Genomic DNA, 17992 nt, shown 5'->3' with positions numbered 1-17992 from the left:
AACTGTTTTTCAGTTGTTGTAGGCTGTCCAGTGCCACTTGTTTGTGAGATGGGTGGCCACTATAAATTTTGACAAATAAATGCATAAATATTGCACATGGAATTATTGCCTCATCTGTTGTGAAGCTCTTGGCAACCTCTTCAACAGAAAGTAGATTCTCCCTGAGTTCAACAGGATTTATTGAAAGGGGACAGGAAAAATTTCCAGAGAATCCAGCAACTGGCTTGCTTTCATTTTAGAATCCAATCCATCATGCAGGTTGCCAAGTCAGGAGCCTTTTCGGGCGTGTGAGCCTCCCTTGTGAACTGGCCAGGCAGCTGTTATCTTAATTAATAAGTAATGCCCAAGTAGTCAGGAAGAGAATTTCTCACAGACTCTGCACATAGCATCAGGCCTGCCAACATATTTCATGGAATTGGTCAAGAATATTCCCTTTACCTCTCCTTATTCTTACAGGTAGTCCTCACAATAGGGATCAGAAAATTCGTCGACCCAGACAACTCGTTGATTGGAAAAATTAAGATATGTTTATGAAAAGAAAAACCAATAAAATCTTTATATATATATATTTAAAAAAGGATTGGCTGTTAATAGTGCAGAAAATATAAAACAACAGAGGGGACACTTATACGTGAGAGGTGGTTTTATCATATGATTGTTCTACTCGGGTCTCATAGCCCTAAGTACTTTTAGCATGGCTTTGGGGAAATTAATATGGTTTGAAGATGTGAATGTGATTTTGAATTAATGTGAAATTCTTCAATATAGGAATATGGCATGCCTATTTGGTGTCTTTGTTTTGTTATGGAGCCACACTGTCAAGTGCCTGGAAATCGGGAGATCCAGGCAGTTCAAATGAGTATAAAGATTTATTGCAAACTTAAGCTCTCTGCAGGAATCTGAACTACTAACGGTCAAACCAAATGAGTGGGAGATAAGAGAGGCATTCAAGGTGGGCTGGATGTACAGCTATTGCTGGCGCGCAGGGACTCGTGACATATGACGCGTTTGATCCCTGCCTCGTCTCAGCCTGGTCATTTCCTATACATATTAGATTTATAATCTGAAATGAGGGCCATCCAGGTGGGGTTTTGATTCCTTAGTTGTGGATGTCACGTTGACAGTTTAACACGCACCCACCCACTACCATTCCCTGCAGATGCTTCTGTCTGGGGTAGATAACATGCAACAGCTCATTATTCCGTAACTAAGTAATGAGAACAGTATAAATATTCTTCTCTGTGATCGAGATTTAATGTTTGGATCTAGGCAAATATTATTATTATTATTTATTATNTTTATTATTTATTGAATTTATATATTAATATTAATATACAACAGCCTATTACTTTCTTCTGGGTTTTGTAGCCCTTATTTTTCTTTCTGTCTGTCTAATCAACCAATAACCATTTAAAAAAAAATGAAACCAGCCATTGCTTTAGATTTACAGTTCTTCCTATGCCAAGTGTATGCATGGAGATTTAAACTTAAACCATGTCTTTGAAACTAAGAGCCATGTCTCTGCTCACCAAACATTCACCTTACTCCTTCATTATTGGGTCTCCTAATGGCACAATCACTTTTTCTGTTCTCTCTCACCTCATTCCCGGTCATCCAAGCAAGTCACTAAAATGAATATTTATCTGTCCTGGGTCATATACATTCAGAATGTTGCACAATTTTTCCTCAAAAGTCATCTCCAATTCTTCCACTATTACTATTCACCGGAGCATAAAATGCACTGATCAGCAGTCTATCGATTTCTGCTTTCATATGCATCCATAATCACCAAAATGCCACTAATTCATACCAACCGACATCCTTTTTAGCTCTCCCATTCATAATTAAGCATAAAGGCTAAAATGCACATCAGTAAATTCCCCGCATCCATTCATTATTTACATACCACAAGATCAGCCCCCCCCTTTTCTTCTGAACTATTAATTTGTACCTTTCTCTTTGTTTCAAAGACACACGCATAAATACATAAATATATTTCGCTATATTTGTCAATTCCTGCTTGCTACTCTTTGCTCCTTTTAAATTCCATAACACAATTTTTTATGTGCCAAGTTGCGCCCAGAGATAGTGACCTCTGCCCCCTATCACAACTTTTTACTTAGATACATAAATGCAATTCTTTTCTCTAGTATAAGCCCTACTGATGCATTCGTTTCTAAGCCTATGCATTTTAGGCAGACTTTCCCCTAATGCATTGTTTTTAAATGGAAAATGTGTATTACAAGACTTCCATTTGGCGCCTTGGGCTGAGAAGGTGTATTTTGCTAAGTACCCACTGGAATATTCAATAACTCAATCCATCTCTCAACCTAAACTGGAGTCAAAGGTCTGATTTGGTCTAGCCTAGGATTAGCTACACCATATTTTGTAAAACTGGAAATACCCAAGACAAGAGGCTAAATCTGGGGGTTTCATTCTGCAGATTGCAGTAGCACGTAGACTTATATACTGCTTCACAGTGCTTTTCAGCCCTCTCTGAGAAGTTTACAGAGTCAGCACGTTGCCCCCAACAATCTGGCCTCATTTTACTGACCTCAAAAGGATGGAAGGCTGAGTCAACCTTGAGCCCATCAGGATCAAACTGCAGGCTGTGGGAAAAATTTGCCTGCCGTACTGCATTCAAATCACTGCACCATCAGGGATCTTGCGTGAACCATAGAACTGCACCTATAATCTCTTCTTCCCTTTCTCTTTTCCCCGCAGGAGCTGAATCCCACACTTACCCTGTTGCCTTTAGTTCCTAGGGGCCCAGGTTTGTCCTGCAAAAAGGAAAAGAAAGGAGAATCCATGGAAGGCTTCAGAAGTCATTTCCACTAGCTCATCAGTCCAGCACATTCCCCTTTTCCAAGAGCATCTGGATGGCTTCTCCAGCATGACCTCAAAGAACAAAGCAATCCATGAAGAGGACTCACCGATTTGCCGGGTTTCCCAGGCGGTCCAGGTTCCCCCTTGGCTCCTGGATTCCCAGGAAGGCCAATTTGGTTTCCATCCGTAATAGTAGGGCAAACTTCACATGGATCACCCTGTTGGGAAAGCATAAAGATGCACTGAACACAAAGAACAACAAAGGAACCGGAAACTAATGACACTAGGAAAAGGAAACCCCAACCGAATTCCCCAAAGAGTAAAAGTACAAACAAAAACTATAATCCATCCTAGCATTCTCTAACCAGGGGTAGGCAACCTCGGCTCTTTTATGACTCATGGACTTCAACTCCCAGAATTCCTGAGCCAGCCATGCTGAGGGGAAAGGGAGAGGTTTCCAAACTGAGCCATACTGGCTCAAGAATTCTGGGAGTTGAAGTCCACAAGTCATGAAAGGGACCATAGTTCCCCCATGCTGGCTCAGGAATTCTGGGAGTTGAAGTCCACCAGTCATAAAGGGGGCATAATTCCCCCATGCTGGCTCAGGAATTCTGGGAGTTGAAGTCCACCAGTCATGAAGGGGGCCATAGTTCCCCCATGCTGGCTCAGGAATTCTGGGAGTTGAAGTCCACAAGTCATGAAGGGGGCCATAGTTCCCCCATGCTGGCTCAGGAATTCTGGGAGTTGAAGTCCACCAGTCATAAGACAACCATAGTTCCCCATGCTGGCTCAGGAATTCTGGGAGTTGAAGTCCACAAGTTGTGAAGAGAGCCATAGTTCCCCCATGCTGACTCAGGAATTCTGGGAGTTTAAGTCCATGAGTCATAAAAGACCCGAGGTTGCCTACTCCTCCTCTAACCTCTAACCCCTTTGAAACTCTGCCTTGATCCTGATTTCTTTATACTTACCTTTACACCTTTCAGGCCTGGGGTTCCTGGTTTTCCCTGCAGAGAAAGGGGAATAGTTTTAATTTGGCTGATAAAATGCTAATAAGACCATCTCCTAACTATCCAGCATGCATACAGAGATATCAGAACTGTGACAATGTGCTTTCTGAACCTACTTGAAGTCTCACCACTTCCTCACTCGCCCACAAAGACAGTCCCATTAAGTTCAGAGGAACTTCATCCCAACAGAAGACAAAGTTTTCTCAACCCAGAGAAAAGTAGGATTGGGGACAGAATAAGATGGTGGTGACTCTTCCAGCATCTGTCCTGTTCCCCAGAGCATAGGTGGAGGGTGGCTGACTGCTATATTTTTTTTTTATTACATGACATGGCCCAGAACGGCTCAAACAAGCACCCCCTGCCCAATTTTGGGGCTGCCTCCAAAGACCGGGGGGGGGGCAGGTTTTACCTGTTCCATGGATGTTTGCTTCAAGGCCATCCTCAACAGCTTAACATTTTTTAGATGTGGTGGATTGATCCTCTTAAATTCCAGCCAAATGGAATTGAGATATATACATCAAGTTTGGGAAAGGTTTCTGTAAAGGAGGCCAGTAATATCTAATGGTGTTTGCTTGCTAACTCTTTTTCTATCCTGGTCAATTCTGGTCTCACTATCACCAAGAGGCAAAAACCTGGGCTGCTCAACACAGATAGAAGAATGCTTTAGTTTTTCTGATCAGGACGCTCACAAGTAAGGATGGATAGTTACTACTTCCTTGAGTTGTCTCCAGGTGCCACTGTCTTTTAAGTTGATGTTTGCTAATAGTGTTTCATTGTTTGTGAGAAACTCACTTCTGAAGGTGAGTCCAGAGCCCAGAATAGGAGAGAAGATCACAGCCCTAGTTGTTTGGAAGCCAGCTTACTCTGAGTAGATGTTTGGGGGTGAAATTAAGTAAAGTGTGTAGGAAAGAGAAAGGAATGAAACTTTCTCCCTTATACTCCTTCCCTCCCTGCCTTCTTTTCCTCCTCCAACCCCATCAAAGGACCCCTCAGGGATTCACCGAATTCTACATAAAAGGTTTATTTGAAAACACACAGAAAACGTTCATTGCATTACTGTCCTCCATGACAGATTAAGATGTCAGAATTAGGTATGTAAGAATCAACAACAGAATGGTGTGTGAGAGAAAGTCTTTGTAATTTCTTTGCCAGGTATATTGAAGCCAAAGGCCCAGTAAGCTTCATTTTTGGAAAGCAACATCAAAAGAACATTTTCTCAGTTTCTGCCAGTCTTTTACTCAAATAACCTGATGGCCTCTTTATCATCCAGAGCAGTGGTTCTCAACCTTTTTAATGCCGCAACCCCAACTGGTCGTAAGTCGAGGACTAAACCGGTCATAAGTCGAGGACTAAACTGGTCGTAAGTCGAGGACTACCCATAAGTCGAGGACTTTCCCTGCCCGGGAGCGCCGCGCATGCGTGGTTCCGCCCCCTGCGCCGGCCAAGGCATAGCTGGCAAGTGGCAGAGACGGAGCAGGCCGACCACCAGCTGGCCCAGCCCAAGGGAGGTAAGGCACCCGCCGGAAAAGGGGGGAAAAATGGCGGACAAAAAAAATGGCGGACAAAAAAAATGGCGGACAGCCTTGCTTGGCGACCCCCATGAAATGGTCGATCGACCCCAAATGGGGTCCCGACCCACAGGTTGAGAACCACTGATCCAGAGCCACAAAATATTAGTAGGGCCAATATATTTTAGCTTCATATGAACTGGGGACGTAAAGTAGCCTTTGCAAAAAGTCCATTTTTATGACATCAGGACACACACACACATACACACCAAGGACATAAACACAAAATTTAAGAAAAGGAACCGATGGGGAGGGGGTAGCAAATGCTTCCAACTTTCCACCAAATCTGTTGTCCTAAACCCTAAACAAAAAGAATGAGAGCTGACAAGGATTCAAATCAAGTTTTTTCTAAGATTGCAGTGTTCACAATGGAATGTGAAAATAGGCAGCAGCGAAGTTGGACTGCTTCCCAAGGATAAGCAGCTAGAGGACCCATATTCAGAACACCAACTAACAGGACACAACTAGCATTCACATGCCTTTCTTTCATAGGAAAAATATGTCAGAAGTAAATATAGGCATGGAAATTGCCTACGCTATGTAAATTTACACATTCAGTGCACACTGGGGACTTCTCCAAAAGGGAAAGCAAATACAGATGAAATAATTCCAGATTTAGAAAAAAATGGTTAGCCGTTACTGAAACGGTTGTGTAAAATGTGTATATATTTATATATGTGTAAAAGAAAGAAAGGAAAAGAAAAGGGATGGAAGGAAGGAAGAGGGAAAAAATGAAAAAGAAAGTGAGAAACAAAAAAAGGGAGAAACAAAGAAAGAGAAAGATCTGCCTCCTTTCCAAATCACAGCAAAATGAAAGCAACTCTCTCTCTAATTTTTTTCCTTTTTCCTTTATTGTTTCATTTCTTTGCCTTTCTTCTGTTTAAATAGCCGTTCAAACTGAGACAGGCACCAAGCAAGACTGCATATTGTCCTCCCCCACCTTTATTCAATTTTTATATCAACTCCACGGTGGGCCATGTCCTCAATCTGAACTTTCATTCCAACAAGCTTTCTGGAAGACACCTCTTTGCTCTACTCTGTGCAGACAAAGCAGCAATACTTTTCAGAACACTCTTAAAAAACATTGAGAGCATTGACGCAGTACTGCATGGAAGTCCACTAGCAGTCAATTATCAGAAAACCAAAATCATGGCCTTTGCCAAAAGGCCCAAGAGCCACTCCTGGGGGATAGATGGCCACAAGATTGAGCAGATCTCCTGCTTCAAATACCTGAGAGTAGACCTTTATTCTGCCAACAGAATGGGGACTACATTGCTGAAAACTCATAGAGGAATTCATTTGTCATCGTGAAAAGTCCTTCTTTTCACCTAGTTCCCTACAGCTAGGAAACTCTTGATTCTGCTTGATGATAGGTATCTCAAGCCATGGAAGACCATGACCACAACAGGAGGAAAGCAGGCTGAAGATGCCTATTTTAAGATAAACTCATCAATGGATCATCCAGCTTCCCAAGTATCTTTCTCTGGTCCCATGACTTGGGTAAGACAGTCCAATCAAGAGCTTGGAAGTCAATGACCAACTAGAAGCTCCTTAGATATTGTGGCCTTTAGTTCATTGATTTGTATGCTGGAGAAAGGACTTACTGGCTTCCCAGGAGATCCACTGTCCCCTGGAGGTCCTGAACTGCCCTGGAAATAGAGAACAAAATTGATGGCAATGAAATTTAGCCCAGTAGTAACACTGTTAAGAACAAAAGACATGATGTTCATTTTGAGATTAGAACCATTGGAGATCACAAAAGCTCTTAAAGGTACATAACATACCTTCTCTCCTGCCAAACCTGGGGGCCCACCGGGATCACCCTGAAATGAAAACCAAATTGTTAAAGTTGTTGAAAAATGAGCCATCAAAAGCACTATTAATGAAAGGAAACACAACCTGACAAGAAAGTCTAGACTTACGCTCCATAGGTATTTTATCAGTATGATGACTTCTGGAATAGTGGTGAACCATTCAAAGGGATGCTACAAAAAGTGCACTGACTGAAAGAAGCAACTGTAATAAAACATCTGTCCCCAGATGTTAGCCTGTCTGTCCATCACGGGGAAATCAAAACTCTATCACAGGTAACTGAGATTGTAACGAAACTCAAAATAAATGTACCCTGGGCAAAAACATTAAACCTGAGGTCGTACCTATCTACCAGCCAACAAAGTTCATACAGGAAAAGGCAATGAACTGACTCCATATTTTAAATCTCCAGCTCAGTCCGCCTTCGGACTTTATTTTAGGATGGATTTTTATCTGAAGCATCCCTATCAGTTTCAGGATTAAAGGGCTGGAAGATTCCTGCTCCATTTGGAGGAATTAGCTAAAGGGAGAGCACAAATGCGAAGAATGTGAACAATCATCTGTCACCAACAGACAGTTGGAGGTTGGTGTTGAAAGAGGTCTCCTAAGAGGGAAACACCCAAGAGGAGGAGAAAAGTCTAAGATCTGATTGGATGTAACTGGTAGACAACAACTCCTGCTCAGTCAAAAACAGTCACCTATCCCTTATGGCAGTGATGGCGAACCTTTTAGAGACCGAGTGCCCAAACCGCAACCCAAAACCCAATTATTTATCGCCGGGTGCCAGTGGGCATGGCTGTGGTGGTCATGGCAGACTGTGTGGGTGTGGCCAAAGTGGGCTCATCTTGTGGGGTGAGGCGAGGCGAGGCAGGGAAGGGGTGCCATTGCCACGGGGCAAGGTGAGGCAGGGGCCGGGGCGGCTCCTGCCTGACACCATCGGCCCCCGCACACAGAGGCCAGCAAGTGCATGGGGGCTGATGATATCCGTCAGCAGCCACAGCCTGCCGGCCCCTCAACCGGTGCACTCTGGGGCTCCGCAGCCACCGACAGCAGTTCAGAGAAGCTGCCTCTGAGCTGGACAGCCAGCCGACAGCTGAGGAGGCGATGCAGTGGGTCGTGCCTGGGAAAAGGAGAGCATGCGAGGCCATGAGGGACGGGACAGGGGGAGAGAAACCAGCCGTGCTGGGATGCATTGGGCCATGTGGGACCTCGGCAAGTTAGCAGGCAGCTGGTTGAAGAGGGACATTTGCTATCTCTGGGGCATGGCACGTGTGCCCACAGAGAGAGCTCTGAGTGCCGCCTCTGGCACGCGTGCCATAGGTTCGCCACCACTGCCTTATGGCTAGATTTTCCCAAGAAAATCCTCATCATTATCATCACAAACATAGGCGTCTTCATAATCACCACCATACTACCACCACCACCATCATCAAGCCACGTCTATCATTCTCTCTTCAGGAGCACCAAAATGAATATTGATAAACCCTTTACAAAAATTGAAAAGTTTCCCCAGAGCTAAAGCAATATTTTGATGTGATCAGGGACACACAGTGCTTTTTTTGTAAAAAAAAAAAAAAAAAAAAAAAGGTGCCAGAACTCACACACGTCATCCAACCCGCCTTGCCTACCCTACAAGGTTCCATCCAAAAAAGGTGCCGGAACTCCGTTCTGGGTGTTCTATGACAAAAAAAGCCCTGGGGAGATGTATTAGTGGAATCTTCTTGTTGGATTCAAAGTTCTTTGAATTTAGTCTAGGCCCACATTTTCTCAACCTAAAACCAGTCTCCAGGAACATATATCTCCTTTGAAAGGATGAAATAGCAGTTTGGGGAAATGAGATATTTAGGCCAGAAGAATGATGAAGTGGAGAAGGGTTAAATGCCCTCACGTCCCTTACTGCAATTTATCTGCTTTTACCTCAACCTCCATCCATTTTCTTGAATTGGAAAAATAAGCCCAGCAGTAAAACTGGAACACCTCTTCATGGTGTTCCCATCAACTCCTAAGTAATTTAGGTCTTCTCTGAATTACAGGTTTAATGCACTAGTAGAAAAAGTATCAGCAGGTGGCAGTATCTGGCTGACCTAGTTTGTGCATAGAAGGCAAACAAGGTTGAACTTGGTTAATATTTACTGTAGATGGGAGATCCTTATTTATGTATTAGGTTTTTAACCCACATCTATTACTTTATAAATAATTCAAGACAGTGAGCATTCCTAATACTCCTCCCTACTCCTATGTTCCCCATAACAACCATCTTATGAAGTGGGTTGGGCTGAGAGAAAGGGACTGGCTCAAATAATAATAATAATAATAATAATAAAGTTGGAAGGGACCTTGGAGGTCATCGAGTCCAACCCCCTGCTCAGGCAGGAAACCCTATACCATTTCGGACAAATGGCTGTCCAGTTTCTTTTAAAAAACTTCCAGTGTTGGAGCATTCACCGCTTCTGGAGGCAGGTTGTTCCGCTGGTTAATTGTTCTAACTGTCAGGAAGTTTCTCCTTAGTTCTAGGTTGCTTTTCTCTTTGGTTAGCTTCCACCCGTTGCTTTCCACCCGTTAGCTTTCACCAGTAGACTTTCATACCTAAGTTGGGACTAGTGTTTGGAGTCTCCTGGTGATTGACCCAAAGTCACCCAATTGGCTTTCTTGCCTAAGTTGGGACTAGAACTCGCCATCTCCTAGTTTCTAGTGGTAAGTCAGAAAATAATCCTTACTGGTTTTCCTGGAAGGCCGATTCCAGGTGGGCCTGGCAACCCTGGAGGTCCTGGTTCTCCAGCAAGCCCTTCGGGGCCAACGAAACCTGGATCACCCTAAGATAAAATTACAGCCATTAGTCAAGTTTATCTATCAGAAGAATTCCCCACCCCCACCCCATCCCTGTCTTCAACTAGCACAATACATAACAGTGAGATGGGTGGCGTATACATTTCATGAAATAAATTAATAAATACCTTTTGGCCTTTGGGCCCCACTATGCACAGCTCTCCAGGTCGGCCCTAGAAAATAGCAAAAAACATGCTTTGTTAGAAGAGGACCTTTTCTTACACTTCATAGAATTCACGATCAGCTTCCTCAAAGATGGACTCTGAAACTAAAGTAATTAGATGGTGACTAATCAAGGAGAGAAGCAACCTAGAATTAAGGAGAAATTTCCTGACAGTGAGAACAATTAATCAGTGGAACGACTTGCCTCCAGAAGTTGTGGGTGCTCCATCATTGGAGGTTTTAAAGAAGAGATTGGACAACCATTTATCTGAAATGGTATAGGGCAAGGGTAGGCAACCTTGGCTCTTTTATGACTCGTGGACTTCAACTCCCAGAATTCCTGAGCCAGCTATGCTGACTCAGGAATTCTTGGAGTTGAAGTCCACGAGTCATAAAAGAGCCACGGTTGCCTACCCCTGGTATAGGGTTTCCTGCTTGAGCAGGTGGTTGGACTAGAAGACCTCCAAGGAACCTTCCAACTTTGTTATATTGTTACTGTTACTCTATAGGCTGAGGATAAGGTTTACTTAAGCCTGAATATGCTCAACTCTCCCTCTAGTTAGGAAAAGAGTAGGAAGCAAGACAGAAATTGTTCTTGGCCAGGAATATTAAGCCTTTGGATTGGTTGAACCTGGCACACATTGCTTACTTATTAGTGGGATGTGGTTCAGCTTGGACACTGTTCTCAAGCTTGACCTCAAATGCAACTACCTATATCTATTTCTCTCTGTACAGGATAGCAAAATAGCTGAACAGCTATTAAACATAAATATCGAAACTCAACAAAAAACCTGTCTCTACCCCATTCCTCAAAGATACAAAGAGGTGAAATCCTGATCCTAGGAAAAACGGTGTTTGAATATTGGTGTAATTCTCAGGGAATCGTTTGAACATCATCTAATACAGGAATCAAGGGGAATGCAGCAACAGCGATGTCACCAAAGAGAAACATGCCTGTTGTGCAACTTACATCTCGCCCAGGGGTGCCTGATTTTCCTTGAAGTCCAAAGTCACCTTTCTCACCCTTCTGTCCCTGCAGAAAATGACCAAGAATGACAGAATTTAGTAGGCAATTCAGTGTATTTCAGCCACAATTTAAGTTTTCTGAACCTACAATTTCATCACTAACTCTAGTTCATTGATCCACTATTTTCCCAATTGGTGCTAAGGCTTCTTAACCGAACAGTGAACGACTATTCTTAATCACAGCATCATTCCCTTAATCATGTATTAAGAAAATAATAATTTCCTAGCTTGAAATGGGAGGGAAACAATTAGGTGGACCACCTTTCCATGAACCAACTACTTTATTCTCCAAAGCTAGGATTTGTCAATTCTATCCAATCAGATGCCTTGAATCAATTTAGGAAGTCTATCTTGATTCGGTTTTGAATCATGTCACATCGGTTTCTGAATACTGGCTCAGTTGCATCCCCTTCTAATTCAATCCCTGAACTGAATCTTTCCATAAAAACTTACTTTCTGCCCGAGACCTCCAATCAATCCTTGAAGCCCCTGGAAACAAAAAAAAGTATTCATTAATTAGCAATGTAGAAATTAATAGTCTAAACCAGTGTTTCTCATCCTTGGCAGCATTAAGCTGCGTGGACCTCAATTCCCAGAATTTCCCAGCCAACATGCTGGTCTAAACTATACTAAAACTTAAGAACCAGTTTATCATGAACAATTAATTTTATATCCCTAAAACAGCCACTATCCAGAAGTGTTGGTTTATGATCTGGGATTCAAAATCCACCCTAACTAAAGGACACCCAATTGGAAAAGAATGCTGGTTCGGGGATTTACAAATGTGTTATTTGGAACACGTCTATATCCAATGTATTCATGCGTTCAGAGAAGCTATGATATGAAATATGTAGAGTTTTCAGAAACTAAAATTCACCCATTGAAAGGACATGATAGAAGAAGTTGAGTTTTCAGAGCTGGCCAACAGCCAACATTATACTCCTGATAAATCTTTTTCTACTTGATAGACCTGCATATGTTTTCTCTTCTTAGTGGCCTGGGGGTTGACCATCAACGAGTGGTATATTGGACTGCATATCATCTCTTCAGCTCAGTTTCAGTCTTAGCCATTTCTTCAAATGCATGAATCATCTAAGTGGAACTGTTACTTCCAATGGTTTGGTGCAGTTGGGAGAAGAAAAAGACACGTGAAAGAGGAAGAGGTCCTAAGGAATGAGGAGAAGATGACCAGAGCAGAAGGTAAGGAAAAATCAGCTAAACAATATTGTTTTTATTTTGTTACATTTCTAGGTTGGCTTTTGTGCACATAAAGCAGGAGACATCTGGCCAGCTCCAGAGAAGAGCTACAGTGTCTTCATAGGCCTGGCTCTGGGATAGTGAAACTAAATATTTATCATTCACAATATAAACTTTGGCTGTGTGAAGTGAGCTGTCTCCCTAGCCTTAGTTCCAATTAACTGGGAGAAGAGGAAAACCTCAGCATCTCTGCAAAAATGGAACAGAGGAGATGGGTTAAGCAGATGGCCACAAGGCTCTGCCCAGGGTTAGGAAGGTCACAGGAAGTTTACTAGCTGAGGCAACTGTTGAGATTGCACTTGACAGACGTTGTCCCGCTAAAGCCAGGTTGAAGCAAGAGGGCTAAAGAGAGACCGGCCCATGGATTCAGATGCAAGGACACCTGCCAAGTGACGTTTTTCTAAAGATGCAAAGAATCATAGGGTTGGAAGGGAATGGAGAGGTCATCAAATCCAACCCCCCTGCTTGTTGCAGAATCTGCAGATGGTGAACCATCCAGCATCTGTTGATGTAATGGGCAAAAGGAATGACTTTGAGAGACAAGAGAAAGAACAGAAGCCAGGACAGTGATCTGATAAAAGAAATCTGAGTTCAAAGCAGAACTGTAACCTGAGACGGCGCCCCGGACGAGACCTTCTCTAGTTCTCACAAAGCTAAAAGGGAAGGAGTGTAGAAGTGCATCCACACTTACAAGATGCTATAACTTTATAATAAAAGCAGTATTGGCCTGCACGACTTTGGTTTCTTAGTCTGGTTTTCTTTGAAGGGTTCACAGTTTGAAAACCTCCAGCAAAGAATGGGAAACTTTCTACACCATGCAGTAGCCTGATAGCTGGAAGTGTAAGAAATATTCTTTCAAACCACCTTTTTTTTGTCATTTTGATAGTTTCGGTCTTGGTCTAGAATCAGGGGTAGTCAACCTTGGCTCTTTTATGACTCGTGGACTTCAACTCCCAGAATTCTGGGAATTGAAGTCCACGAGTCATAAAAGAGCCAAGGTTGACTACCCCTGGCTAAATTCTGCCCTCTGGGACAATAAAGAAATTCTCTCTTTGAGGTGGTAGTGTGACAGTGTTGAGCCCTCCATCACGTTTCTAGATCAAGCTTGCATCAGTTTATATGACAACAGAGATAGCAGAAGTTTAGACAGAGGTATCTGGGATAGCTGAAAGAGAAGGTCACCAAAATCAAGACGACAAGCAATGGAAGTCCCATTCCTTTTTAATGTGTCCACCTAAAAAGCTGTAGGGGCTTTGACTGTGTGGGTGCGCCTGACACCTTGACTTTTCACATGCACTCACACCCTTGGTGTGATTGATTCTTCCTTCACACAACTTTGATGTTGCCCTTTCAAACCTGGCCTGGTCTCTCTATTCCTAAACAATTGAAATCACAGCAGACCCTTGTGGTTGTGTCATTTGAAATTGCATTTATCCCGGATATGGCTGTTTTTTTGACATAACCTTATTATATGGCTGTAATGTATATATTTGCCTACACTTGGATAGAAGCACGTACCAAGTAACGATGCTACAAAAGATTGTCCTCAAAATGATAGCAAGTTTAATTTCCCTTGAACTGAATTGACCCGTTATTTTATGGACTCTTCCAGTTGGCATTTTTAGAAATAATGCTTAAGCATGTTGTCATTATCTTCTTTCCCAATGTCTTTCCAACTTCAGGTCCAGCTTCTAATGGTAGCTTTTATTGTGCTCTCTCATCCTAATTCAATCCTGTTTTATTTTTTTTATTTTTTTCATCTAATCCAAGCTGGGTGTAATGGTGTTTGGAAATGACCTTGGGAGACAGGAGAAAGAGCCACAGCTTAGACAATAGTGTGATAAACAAAGGGATGAGGACTCAGATGGGACTCTCCCTAGCTATGGGGAGAGTAAAAGTAAGGTGGGGAGACGTACATTTAGATTTGCAAGACTCTGTAATGTATCTGTGAAGAGTGATTCGCTTTTTACCCAGTTTCTTCTCCGATCTCAACTTAACAAGAAGCGGGAGGGGGGTGGTTGAATTGGGTCGGGAATGGAATGCCAAGAATTCCACTGAAGATCATGAGATCCTGTTCCTCCCTTCAAGGTCACTCTGCGCAGGTGTTTGACTGATCCAGGCAGTTCCCATAACAAAAGGAGTGTATGTGATTGGACATTGGAATGGGCGGAAAGGGATGGCCAAATGGGGAATTAAAGTTTAATTATGTGGACCTTTGAGCAGGAAACTCAGAGCTGGTTTTGCTCATTCTGTTCCAATGTAGTGTTTTCAATAAAAGTATTACTTGTGGGAAGAACAATGCCCCAGGAGTTCCTTTCTTGGATTCGCTAGTTGGACATCTGACAGTAACTTTACAATAAGGGTAGTGTTAGCGTTCATGGTCGGTGCTTTCTGTCTAGACTACCTCAATGGGCTCCTAGTTGGCTCTCTGGTATAGAGCAAATTATAAATATTATTAATATGTTTTTTTCCAGTCTTCATCAGATTAGACTAATGGGGACAGATCAAAAGGTCTCCCTTTAGGAGGGCCCTATGTTCAACAGCACTGGGCAAAGTTATGTCTCCTTTCTTTAACCATTCCCTCTGTCATTCTTCCTAAAGGCTTTTTGGGTAAATAAAGGACATCTAGACTGTTGTGAAAGAGACAAATAGGCTTCAGGGGTCCTGCCTAAGCAGGGATATGTATGAGAGAGTCAAAGAACACGCAAACAAGTCCTGTTCACACCACGGTTGTTATGAAGTCAGTTTCAAAGCTGGATGCTCCTTCATTCTGCAAGTTACCTTGATTAACTTTGGTTGCTTTTGTGTGTGTGTGTGTGTGTGTGTGTGTGTGTGTGTGACACTCTTATTATGTTGTATGACAGCAGCCTTTTTGGGTAGTATAGTTTATGGTTCAAGGTAGTCTGCAAACCCCAGAATGTTCAGTGATTACATGATAGGCATATTGTGTGAACATAGCCATGGATGCTGTTAGGTTAAGTGGGGAAAAAAGGAGACAACAAAAAAGACACAAAAAACCCTAAGAGGAAGCAGCCCCAGAAGGCAACTTGCCCAATCTGAAGCCTTCTTCTCCTGTGCCAGGGCTACATTTGGACTGAAACAACTCCATTTCCCCCTTCCTGGAACATCACATGTCCCACAGAATCAAGGTTCTTGCAGCCCATTTTTCAGAGCTGCTGGTCTTCGCAGGTATGTCTGGGCCAACATCACCCAAAGAATGTTTGGGATTTTCTTCCTCATACTTTCCCCCAAGTTAAGGCTTGCTTTACAAGCAGAGTATGTTTCAAAAGTAAATCATAATATCTTAAGCCAATATTGACCAAATCCTTCCTGAGTTAAATCTGTTGGAATGCAGAGAAAGGGATTTGTGTGAAAATCGGAGGCCTGTTAAAGGCGAAGAGAAAGAACAGGGAGAGGCTTAAATAAAACATTTTTTTTGTTTGGTTTTGTTTGGTTTTCTCATATTTTGGTAAAGGCATACCTACCTTTTCTCCTCGGTCTCCCTTCTCCCCTTGTGGGCCTTCAGCACACTTGAAAAACAAACAAGGAAGGCTTAGGATGGCAACGCAGATACAGAAGGAAAAGAGGAAAAAGCAGAAGATGCCAAGTTCTCATGAGTCTCCTTGGAGACAAAGGGACTCACCTGTAATGGAGCTTCAGGTGAGATCCGGACACAGTCAGCACCCTAAAGGGAGATCAGAAGATAAAGTAATCATCAGAGGACAGCTGTCAAGCCATTTAAAGCACAGGTCAATTCAGAAATAATAATAATAATAATAATAATAATAATAATAATAATAATAATAATAATAATAATAATAATAATAATAATAATAATAATAATAATAATAATAATAATAATAAAGTTGGAAGGAACCTTGGAGGTCATCTAGTCCAACCCCCTGCTCAGGCAGGAAACCCTACACCATTTCAGACAAATGGCTGTCCAGTCTCTTCTTAAAAACCTCCAGTGTTGGAGCATTCACCGCTTCTGGAGGCAGGTTGTTCCACTGGTTAATTGTTCTAACTGTCAGGAAGTTTCTCCTCAGTTCTAGGTTGCTTCTCTCCTTGATCAGTTTCCATCCGTTGCTTCTTGTCCTGCCTTCAAGCGCTTTGGAAAATAGCTTGACTCCCTCTTCTTTGGGGCACCCCCTGAGATATTGGAAGACTGCTATCATGTCCCCCCTTCATCCTTCTCTTCGTTAAACTAGACATATCCAATTCCAGCAGCCTTTCCTTCTATGTTTTAGCCTCCAGTCCCCTGATCATCTTTGTTGCTCTTCTCTGCACTCTTTCTAGAGTCTCAATATCTTATATACACCGTGGTGGCCAAAACTGGATGCAGTATTCCAAGTGTATCCTTACCAAGGCATTGTAAAGTGGTATTAATACTTCACGTGAAGTATTAAGAAAGAAAGATTCATTGATAAATTCATTGAAAGATAAAAGATAAATTCATTGATACATTCTTTAATAAACTTACGATCAAAGCGGTAAGAAGTTAACATACAAAATTTTGGGAAGGAAATAAGCTGAAAGCCTAGTGCTCATTTATTAATGGAAGAGAATATTTGTAGCTCAGGAATGAATTGTGGGGTCCTTGATGCTCTATGAGCTTGTGTGCTAGAAGGGGTGGTGTTTGCTGTCAGATTGGCTGCTTTTTTGTTGTTACTTCAGGAAACACAAAGACCAAAGCTCCTCTTCACCAGCAATCAGCACCCATAGAAGCAGAGATTAGCACCAAGATTTTATTTTATTTACTTATTGATTACCTTTGTTTGCCACCCATCCTGGCCACAATTCCCTACAATCAAGAAGTAAATCCTATCCCAATCAAAGAACTACCAACTCAGGCAAACAAGCTAATACATATTGCATTTATGAAGCTACCTAGCTGGGTAAATGAAACATCTGCAAGGAAACAACCAAGTTCAGAGAGCACCAAGGAACCCACAGCTCGTTTATTAATTGTACAGACTGCACTGGTTACCGGTTCACTTCCAGGTCCAATTCAAGGTGTTGGTCATGACCTTTAGGACCCTTTGTGGCTGGGGTCTGGGATATTTGCAGAGCCACCTCAACCCAAATGGGATTAGCCTGCCCAACTAACGCCAACCAAAGAGACCCTGCCTGCTAAGGAATCTCAGTTGATGGGGTCAAGGAGAAGGCCTTTTCCATTGTGGCCCCTGCCTTGTGGAACATTCTGTTGGTGGAAGCGAGATCTGCTTCCACCCTCTTGGCCTTCGGGAAGGGCCTCAAAACCTGGTTTGGGCATGGGGCCCCTAAGGGCCCTCTCTTTGCTGGATGTGGTTGGGGTAAGAAGACCTCACCCCATGCCACCCATCCCCTTTGTTTTAGTTTTTACATAACTCTTTTATTTTTTTTGTTTAATGTTTTATCTTTGTATCATTTGCAAGCCGCCCAGAGTTGCTGTACTGGTGAAGTGGACAGTATATTTCTTTCTTTCTTTCTTTCTTTCTTTCTTTCTTTCTTTCTTTCTTTCTTTCT

At 42.6% G+C, this 17992-nt stretch overlaps 1 protein-coding gene across 1 annotated transcript in view; it reads right to left on the bottom strand.

Moving 5' to 3' along the window:
• Positions 1 to 17992, bottom strand: part of COL16A1 (collagen type XVI alpha 1 chain) — a 203642-nt gene that overhangs the window by 90651 nt on the left and 94999 nt on the right. Inside the window, exons 13-23 of the mRNA XM_029284696.1 lie at positions 16128 to 16169; positions 15970 to 16014; positions 11681 to 11716; positions 11172 to 11234; positions 10168 to 10212; positions 9931 to 10026; positions 7186 to 7224; positions 7006 to 7050; positions 3795 to 3830; positions 2934 to 3044; positions 2745 to 2780 (exon numbers count right to left, since the gene is read on the bottom strand). Coding sequence (XP_029140529.1) covers positions 2745 to 2780; positions 2934 to 3044; positions 3795 to 3830; positions 7006 to 7050; positions 7186 to 7224; positions 9931 to 10026; positions 10168 to 10212; positions 11172 to 11234; positions 11681 to 11716; positions 15970 to 16014; positions 16128 to 16169 — 594 coding nt within the window. The remainder of the gene's footprint in view (positions 1 to 2744; positions 2781 to 2933; positions 3045 to 3794; positions 3831 to 7005; positions 7051 to 7185; positions 7225 to 9930; positions 10027 to 10167; positions 10213 to 11171; positions 11235 to 11680; positions 11717 to 15969; positions 16015 to 16127; positions 16170 to 17992) is intronic.

The sequence above is a fragment of the Protobothrops mucrosquamatus genome, unplaced genomic scaffold (assembly GCF_001527695.2).
Source record: "Protobothrops mucrosquamatus isolate PMUCROS unplaced genomic scaffold, P.Mucros_1.0 scaffold851, whole genome shotgun sequence".
Taxonomy (NCBI): Eukaryota; Metazoa; Chordata; class Lepidosauria; order Squamata; family Viperidae; genus Protobothrops; species Protobothrops mucrosquamatus.
Note: the sequence above shows the minus strand (reverse complement) of the source record. Positions and strands in the feature narration are given on the sequence as shown.